This window comes from Centruroides sculpturatus, unplaced genomic scaffold (genome assembly GCF_000671375.1).
Source record: "Centruroides sculpturatus isolate CEXI.00-Female unplaced genomic scaffold, Cexi_2.0 scaffold280, whole genome shotgun sequence".
Lineage (NCBI taxonomy): Eukaryota > Metazoa > Arthropoda > Arachnida > Scorpiones > Buthidae > Centruroides > Centruroides sculpturatus.
Window position 1 is genome coordinate 114056 of NW_019384675.1, and position 9643 is coordinate 123698.

The following is a 9643-nucleotide window of genomic DNA, read 5'->3' on the forward strand; positions in this document are numbered from 1 at the left end:
ACGTAATGTACGACATATATACTTACAATGCTGATTATGGGAATGAAAACTGTTATGAACAGAGTATAAATAGTTTCGAATATTTTATCGATGCTTTTAATGAAATATACAATCGAAGACAGTTCTAGCAGCGATGTCTTGCTATTAACTTCTTTCCTTTGTATTTTTACTTTTATGTCTATAATAAATGTGTCTAACAATTGAATAGAAATGTATGTAAGAATAAAAAGGAAACCCGTACTATAACAAATGACGCCGTTGGTAAAATAGCCAAATATAAAATGAAAGTTACAGAAGCTTTCTTGCCAGAATAATTTGGAATATCCGTAAGAGTTCCTGTAATACACGTACAAAGTACCAAATAACAAACACACAAATACTTGGACCAAGCTGAAATACATTACAACCAAGTCTTGAAATTGCTGTAATTTTGAATGAATTTTCTTTGCGCGTTTTACGTTTTCGTCCAGGATTTTGATCGCCTTTATTATGTGAAATGCATTTGTATTATACAGGTAAAGAAATAACGGAGAAATTGAAAGTGCACCGAATAATAGGAAGCGTGAATGGGTTCCGTAGATATCCCATAAAACGGGAATGCCACAGAAATCATCAATATGTAAATTTATAAAAATATTTGATAATTGATCGGGAAACAAGAATGTAATGGAAATTATTGTTATAAAGTATATATTAAATAGAAGCGCTTTAACCCATAAATAATCCTGGCGCTTGGGTATAAATACACCAACGACGCGCAAGACGTTCAGATACGGACGAATTGCAAACAAAAGAGAATATTCCATGAAGAATTAATAGACTTATACTGACTGGTAGCCTCAAGAATAACCTCGAAATAATAAAATGAACATTTTTCTTCGTTGTCTCGATGTTCTACGTCTGTATTATCTAGTCAAGGTTAATACTTAATTCCTTACTAATTAGATACTTAATTAGCTACGAGGAAAATATGCGAATATTGATTAACATATTAGAAAATTAACGTTTTATGGTAAATCAATTTCAAAATCCATTATGTTATATTTATCATTTCGGACGGTAAATTTAAAAGCTTTCAAAGAATGTGAATGAACAACACGAATTAATTAAGATATTTTACTGTACATGTAGTGTATTACAGTTATTGCCGTAGATTAGCATTGACAAAATCGATATTATTCTTAACATATTCTAAAAGCAGGTAGTCGCATCACGTCAACTTTGTACACTGAAAAATACTTAATTTCTTTTATAATCATAATTTTATTATATGTTCGCCTACGAATGTTTTATTAATAAATTCATTTTATTTCGATGTTTATACGCTTAAATGTAAATGAGTACAACGAATAAAAAATAATTTTATTCGTTCGTTATTATTCTTGTGTCTATTTACACGAGAATAATAAGCAGTATTAAGCATATTTTACAACTGTATATATGTGCTGTCGTTAATACTTACTTCTCTTTCCTTTCTACAAAGAATGTTATTTCACCTTACCATCTTGGTTTAAACACTACTTTCCCTGCAGTACAGCAGAACTATTGCAGGAAAAGTCAGGATAAGAAATACTGTAACTCTAATTTCATCGAACATGGACTTATAATTTTTCAGCTGGAATGTATTGGAATCGTGTCGAATTAACTTTCGAATATTTCACAATCTCTATGTTTTGAGATTTCCTGAACCTCGAAGTCATATGTAATTGTGAGGCTCCGGAAGTAGGTCGAAATTCGCGCAAGATAATGTTTTAATTTCGTATAAAAAAAGTGTTTTTTTTATTATTATAATAATATATATTGTAAAAAGAAACCGTCTAACGCAAGGTGAATATATTATGTCCATATAAAGTCATATCTGTAGAAATTTCTGAGAAAAAACGAATTTCTCAGAAAGAAACAATAGATGAATTTGAGTACTTAGATCGAGCGTCTTCGATAGGAATCAAATTGTCAATCGGAGTTGACTCACCCCGCGATCTGGGCTCCGATCCCGTTACAATTTGTAACGAGGAGGGAGACCAATTAGAGAACGGGGGCAGATCGACATCGACCTATCGGAATGTTCGATCTGGGACTCAGAAAAACTTATAAAAATCGCGCAAAAATAGGATGTGACGTTCTTGGTTACTAAGTTCGGTGTGCTCCGCTTCTGGATTTTTCCTGCGGTTCGTCGTCCCGAAAGAAGTTTTCGCCATCCTGTCCCAGCAACTTTCGCCAAGGATAATCTACTGTGAGAATCACCCCTTCAAGTTGTGCTGTGCACCCCGGAGCCTACGTTTTCCTCATCATCTTCGCCAAAAGAAGAGAAGATCGTAAGATTGAACTTTGAACTGATTCACTCTGTGGATAGGCCTTACGCCGAAGAAAACAGTAGTTGTAAGAGAAATTTTTATATTTAATAAATAGTTTGCGATGGAAGACCTGTCTCAGTAAGTTTTTCCACTCCCACACGACAGTGCTGACCGCTCGACTGTCGCGACACTTTTTCCCCAATCGGCAAACCTCGCACTGGTGTCCCAGAAGTGGGATTTTAAGTCCCCAATTTCCACCGGGTCAACGACCTCGCACTGGTGTCAGCAAGCGGGATTTTTCTGATTGTTTTTGCAACATTTGCAAACAATTTCAGTCCCACAATAATTGTTGAGGCAGCCGAGAGAAAAGTGGGAAGGAACTATGGAAACAGAGACAGGCTCTCCAGCGCCAACTCGCGACTTAGGAGGCGGCTCGCTTAGCGCCCTTTCAGCCTTTAGTGGGATGATACCTACGTTCTCGGGAGACGTGGGGCGCGTAACAGATTTTTTTGATACGTTAGGAGAAGTCGCAGGATTAGCAGGTTGGACCCCTAAACAATGTTTAAGCATCGCTAAGTGTAAATTGACAGGGATAGCGAGAGATTTTGCGTGGCGCGACCTCCAAATGAAAGAAGTAACGGAGTACGCAACTTTTAAACGCCTAATGATAACTAGGTTTGACCAAGAACCATATTCCATTAAGGTACAGAAATTCCACGCGTGTACGCAGCGCAAAGACGAAAGAGTTCAAGAATTCGCCGTTAGGTTACAAACGTTAGTTAGCGCGATAATCGTAGATCAAACCGGGACAAACGAGCAAGAGAATGCCGTTATCAAGCGGTGTCAGCAGAGAGAATTGGACGAGAAACTCCGCATTCAATTCTTGCACGGCTTAAATGAAAAAATGAAGCGCAACGTAATGACACATGATCCAGCTACATTTTCAGAAGCTTTAAAAATAGCGATAAGAGAGGAAACAATTGAGCAATTGACTAGCAAACAGCGAAATTATATAGGAAACGTAGAGGAGTCGGCAGAGAATTCCCGAACTAAAGCTGACAAAACAAAACCCTGTAAGGAAGAGGCATTAGAAGCGAAAATTAACCAAATCGCTAAACAGATAGAAACTTTAGGGAAGAGATTAGACAATCGGTCCTCGACAGCGCAAACAACTAGTGCGCGAGGAGGAGAATTTAATCAAAATAGACGAATGACGACATCCGCGATGCGAGAGAGACAGGAAGTAGGAAACCCCAATACCTATTCGAGCTCTCCGCGCCGTTTTGGACAGCCCCAGCGCTCACAACAACCACGTTTTCCTACAAATAACCGACCGTCATTGAATTATTCCGTTCAGACCCCTTCGAGACGATACTCGGGATATAATTCACTTCCTTTTAGGTCAAATTACGAATGGGGACCGACAAATTATCGGCAATTTAATCCAAATTGGTTAGAAAGTGGAATTTATGCGTCGCCCCCACTACCCGATTGGTATAGAGGAAACACCGTTCCTCCACCCAATCGAGGGGAGTGGAGAGTAAACCCTAACGCTCCAGAATGGCGGGTTCCTGGTATAAATAATCCCTTTTCATCGCGATATCGGGAACAAATGCCTTTTTATCGAGAACAGTATAGACAGATGGGACCCAAAGACGATCAGGACTTTGAATATTTGCCTTTTAACCCGATGTCTTACGCACAAGGCTGGTTTCGAAACGACACTAATGCCGAGCGGTCCTTAGACAACGCGACCGTTCCTAAATATTTAGCGTTGCCTAGTCCTGAGGAAAGCCTACGGCAAGCAAACAATGTATCACAGGAGTTAAATAAGGATAACGTAGGGTTTAATCGTAACGGAAATAGAATAACTTCGGTGAAAACGAAAGAACAATGTCGAGATTTAGAGCAAATAATAGATTATCCGCGCGAAGCTACTCGTTTATCGGGTGTTGGAGAATCTAAATTGATAGATAGAGATTCACCCCCTTGCACTTTAGTCTGTGAAATCGAGAATAAAAGGGCGAAATTAACAATAGATACAGGTGCAGCAGTTTCTTTAATATCAAAAGATTTTTTTTCGAACTTACGTGAGTTAAAGAAAGCTGAAACCAGAGAGGTAGAATTACTTAGTGTCACCGGACACACGATAGACACGATCGGAAAATTCGATTTAGCATTTAGAATTGGGCAATTGAACTTTAGACACGATTGTTATATAGTGGATCCCAAAATAACAGAACCTAATAACGGAATCCTAGGTAGAGACATAATCGAAAAGTATGACCTTACAATTTCTATAAAAAATGCGAAGCTCATTTTCCCTACAGGTAACGAAGTTACAATCTGGGGATTGGCAAACCTTCATAATAATGTTAATAACCCACGTAACCTAAGTGAAGATGCTAGTCAGTTTGCAATGATAGAAAGACAAAAGAATGGGAAGGATGGTTTATATCAAAGGGATTTAAGGGATTTAACCCGAACGAACGGTAATAGAGAGAATAGCAAAACGAGAAATAAGAAAAAACAAAAAGGGAACAGTGCGCGAACAAAACAATCAAAGAAGAGAATTAAGATAGGCACATTTTTCAAAACAGAAAACGAGAAACAAAATAAAACATCGCAATCAAATGTTAACCCAACGCAAGGCTTTTCCTGGACGCTCACGAAAGCACACGCTAATGCGGATGCATTAAGTCGAGTACCTATAGCTCCAATAAATGAGATGCGCCCAATATATAGTAAAGCTCAGATTCGGGAACAACAGTTAGAGGACTCTTTTTGTAAAGAAATTAGACGACGTCTAGCGGAAAACACATCCCCGCAGGAACAGCGTCTGAACACAGATAGTAGCGAATTTTATCTAGATGTGGATCAAACATTATATCACAGGAAGACAAATCCAGAAAGAAATGAAACTTGGGACAGATTAGTCATTCCTAAAACTATGGTCGAATACGTTTTAAAGTTGTTCCATGATATTCCAAGTTCAGGACACTTAGGTGCGAAGAAGCTGAGAAAAAAATTACAGACGCAGTTTTATTGGCCTGATATGAATAAAGATATCATACACTATTGTCAGACATGTCAGGAATGTAGTTTGCGGAGACGACCTCTACACGGACATCAAGCTCCCTTACAAACATTCCCTAAAATCACAAAAATATTTGAGAGAACAGCTTTAGACATTCAAGGTCCTTTTCCTACTACCAATAATGGCAACAAGTATCTCTTAGTTTTTGTAGATCACTTTTCTAGATGGGCAGAAGCAGTGCCATTACCAGACGTTACTGCTAAAACCGTCGCCAAAGCGTTCGTTACACAGGTGATCTTACGACATTCAGTACCCAAACAATTATTGACTGATAGAGGTGCAAACTTTACTTCAAAAATGATGCGAGAAGTTTGTGATCTCCTACACATAGAAAGACTTCTCACCACCGCATATCACCCACAGTGCAACGGCATGGTGGAACGATTAAACAAAACTTTAATAGATATTCTGACGCATTATGTAGATAAGGACCAGCGCAATTGGGATGAAATGGTTCCATATGCCCTTTTTGCGTACAACACCACTGTTCATTCCAGTACAAACGAAACCCCATATTATTTGTTGTACGGAAGAGACCCAATTTATCCATTTGATGTTGTGACTGAACCCAACCGACCCAGTTACGATATTAGCGAAAATTATGCGAGCGAACTGAGGGCAAGATTAGCCTTAGCACACAAGCTGGCTCAAGAGCATGCAGAAAAGGCCGCAATTGATAGAAAGGTGTACCAACAACGAAGAAATAAGCCATACAAATTTTCTATAGGAGACCGAGTTTTCGTAACGGAAGTAACAGTCCCATTAGGGTTAAAGCGAAAACTAGCCCCAAGATGGCAAGGACCCTATAGGATAATAGCGGAGACAAGTCCGGTCGACTTTATTATCCAGCATGTGCACAATGGGAAGAAAATGCACACTCACGCTAACCGGATGAAGCCCGCGCTCGCACGAATGGAATTCGGATCTTTTGCAACGGACGAACCTAAGTCCGAAGCAGAGACTTCCGAAGCATCCACTTCAGAACAACCATTACCTACATCGACAGATCCTTGGGACGATTTTATTTTAGAATCAATTCAGCCAGGCCAGGTAGATGCTACAGAGACGCCAGAAATGAGCCCGCAAACATCAGTTGCGCAACCTTCACATAATTATGGTCTTAGAAGTCGGGGACCTGTACATGAATACCCGTGGGTTCTCCCGACCTCATCAAAAATCACGCTACCGATCGACGCGATGGTTACAGGCGCGGAAGAAAGCGAGGCTGTATCTCAAGGCCAGGGTCATGAACGCTTGCCGCCGCCTACGCCAATCGGATTATTTAAAGATTGTAAATGGTAGCCTCTTTTATTTAGTAAAAGAGACTATCATGAAGAAAAGAGGAGGAGTCATTAATGAGTTAAGAACAAATTAATTTTTTTTTGAGAGGAGAAATTTATACACCAATATTATGTATTAGAAAGCATAAATAACGTTCCTTTTCTTTATAGATCATGAAGGAAAAACTAATGTCATTGTATCTTTTTGCCATAATTTTGTATGTTATGCACGAATCCGCTGCTATCGTACCGCCATTGACCAAGGGAATTATATTCCTACCTCAAGGCAATTTTCTCATGACAACAAGCCAATGGACAATAGCTATAGAGATAACGTTCGAAGAATACGACCACTACCTTAACGACCTACGTCATCACTTAACCTCTTTGAATCCCGTCGTAAAGGAGGCAGTTCGTAGGAAAGATGATCCCATGAAGCCCTTATGGACGCTAGCCGCTGCTGAACTGAATAATGTACAGCAAGAACTGGACGCATATGAAAGCGAGTACAAGGAATTAAAGTCCACTGTGACAGTCANATGACAACAAGCCAATGGACAATAGCTATAGAGATAACGTTCGAAGAATACGACCACTACCTTAACGACCTACGTCATCACTTAACCTCTTTGAACCCCGTCGTAAAGAAGGCAGTTCGTAGGAAAGATGATCCCATGAAGCCCTTATGTACATTAGCCGCTGCTGAACTGAATAATGTACAGCAAGAACTGGACGCATATGAAAGCGAGTACAAGGAATTAAAGTCCACTGTGACAGTCAGTGAAGATCTGAGAAAAAAACGCGGATTAATAGACGCAGGAGGAAAAGTATTAAAATTTTTGTTCGGAACGGCTACTTCCGAGGAAGTAGAGGCGACCAACAGCAAAATAGACAAAATAAAAGTAGGACAGAAGAAAATGGTTCACATTTTGGAAGCTCAGGCTACAGTANTTAACCTCTTTGAATCCCGTCGTAAAGGAGGCAGTTCGTAGGAAAGATGATCCCATGAAGCCCTTATGGACGCTAGCCGCTGCTGAACTGAATAATGTACAGCAAGAACTGGACGCATATGAAAGCGAGTACAAGGAATTAAAGTCCACTGTGACAGTCAGTGACGATCCGAGAAAAAAACGCGGATTAATAGACGCAGGAGGAAAAGTATTAAAATTTTTGTTCGGAACGGCTACTTCCGAGGAAGTAGAGGCGACCAACAGCAAAATAGACAAAATAAAAGTAGGACAGAAGAAAATGGTTCACATTTTGGAAGCTCAGGCTACAGTATTAAACCAGACTATAGAAGCAGTCAAAAATAACAGGAAATATATCGACATGTTAATAAGACGTCTCGAATACTTAGACAAGGAATTACAAACTTTCAGTTATACCTTTGTGGTAAGTACTGCTCTTCGATACGCAGAGAATGCAGTCGCCGAATTCCGAACAAGCGTCACAAATTTAAGGCAAGCCATTGAATTACTGGAACGTGACCGAATAAGTTCATACTTCTTACCAAAATCTCAATTACTAAAAATGTTAGCAGATGTAAACAAGCAATTACCCAGCGGAATTTCCCTTATAGAACCTTTAAACGGGGATAATGTTTTTAAATATTATCAATGGATAACCACTACCGCCATTGCACTACCACGCAAGTTACGGATATTCGCAAGGTTTCCGTTGATCACACCAGAAGGGTACTTTGATCTATACGAAGTAGTGAAATTTCCTGCTTATTTTCCGCTTACGAAGGTGTTTGCGTATTATCAAGTGGAGTATCCTTACATTGCTCTATCGAAAGATAGACAGTTATACATGTTGTTAGAAGCGCATGATCTCCAAAAGTGCAAGAGCGGCTTGACAACCATTTGCGCGCCCGAGGTAGCAGTATGGAAATTACCCTATCAATCCTGCGAATACGCCTTGTTTATGGCCGACGAAGCGACGGTCAATGGACTGTGTAAAAGAAAAGTCATAAAATATCCAAAACCTATGTTTCGACGAATTGACGAGGAAGGAACGTGGATTTATTCAACTCCTTCACCTATGAACTTGATTGCAGAGTGTAATCAACTCACAAGTCCAAAACGACCGCAAGTAGCAATGATCAAGTTAAACAATACTGGCATCTTCAAATTACCGATGACTTGTGTCGGTCACGCGCCCGGCGTGCGCCTAACATCACACTTCCAGGCTAGAACAACTTACAAGGTCGCAATCAGAGATCATTATGTAGTACCGGCGATAACGGATATTCTTAATCAAACAGAAACAAGACTCCTCTGGAAGTATATTTATAAAAACACAACTTCAAGTATCCAAAAAAAAGAAACGGGAGATTGGTCCTTGGANGAGAAAAAAACGCGGATTAATAGACGCAGGAGGAAAAGTATTAAAATTTTTGTTCGGAACGGCTACTTCCGAGGAAGTAGAGGCGACCAACAGCAAAATAGACAAAATAAGAGTAGGACAGAAGAAAATGGTTCACATTTTGGAAGCTCAGGCTACAGTATTAAACCAGACTATAGAAGCAGTCAAAAATAACAGGAAATATATCGACATGTTAATAAGACGTCTCGAATACTTAGACAAGGAATTACAAACCTTCAGTTATACCTTTGTGGTAAGTACTGCTCTTCGATACGCAGAGAATGCAGTCGCCGAATTCCGAACAAGCGTCACAAATTTAAGGCAAGCCATTGAATTACTGGAACGTGACCGAATAAGTTCATACTTCTTACCAAAGTCTCAATTACTAAAAATGTTAGCAGATGTAAACAAGCAATTACCCAGCGGAATTTCCCTTATAGAACCCTTAAACGGGGATAACGTTTTTAAATATTATCAATGGATAACCACTACCGCCATTGCACTACCACGCAAGTTACGAATATTCGCAAGGTTTCCGTTGATCACACCAGAAGGGTACTTTGATCTATACGAAGTAGTGAAATTTCCTGCTTATTTTCCGCTTA

The 9643-nt window shown here is 39.5% G+C and overlaps 2 protein-coding genes across 2 annotated transcripts; both read left to right on the forward strand.

Annotated features, from left to right (window-relative positions):
• The first annotated feature begins 1723 nt into the window (after nt 1–1723).
• On the forward strand, nt 1724–6726 carry LOC111626807. Its single transcript, XM_023370313.1, has 2 exons — nt 1724–2514; nt 2574–6726. The coding sequence occupies exon 2, from the start codon at nt 2677–2679 to the stop codon at nt 6691–6693; it is 4017 nt and encodes a 1338-aa protein (XP_023226081.1). The 5' UTR covers nt 1724–2514; nt 2574–2676; the 3' UTR covers nt 6694–6726.
• A 98-nt stretch (nt 6727–6824) lies between these two features.
• On the forward strand, nt 6825–9212 carry LOC111626828. The gene is made up of 2 exons (XM_023370347.1): nt 6825–7095; nt 7669–9212. Exons 1-2 carry the CDS (start codon nt 6846–6848, stop codon nt 9210–9212), a joined length of 1794 nt encoding a protein of 597 aa, XP_023226115.1. The 5' UTR covers nt 6825–6845.
• Nucleotides 9213–9643: the final 431 nt, after the last annotated feature.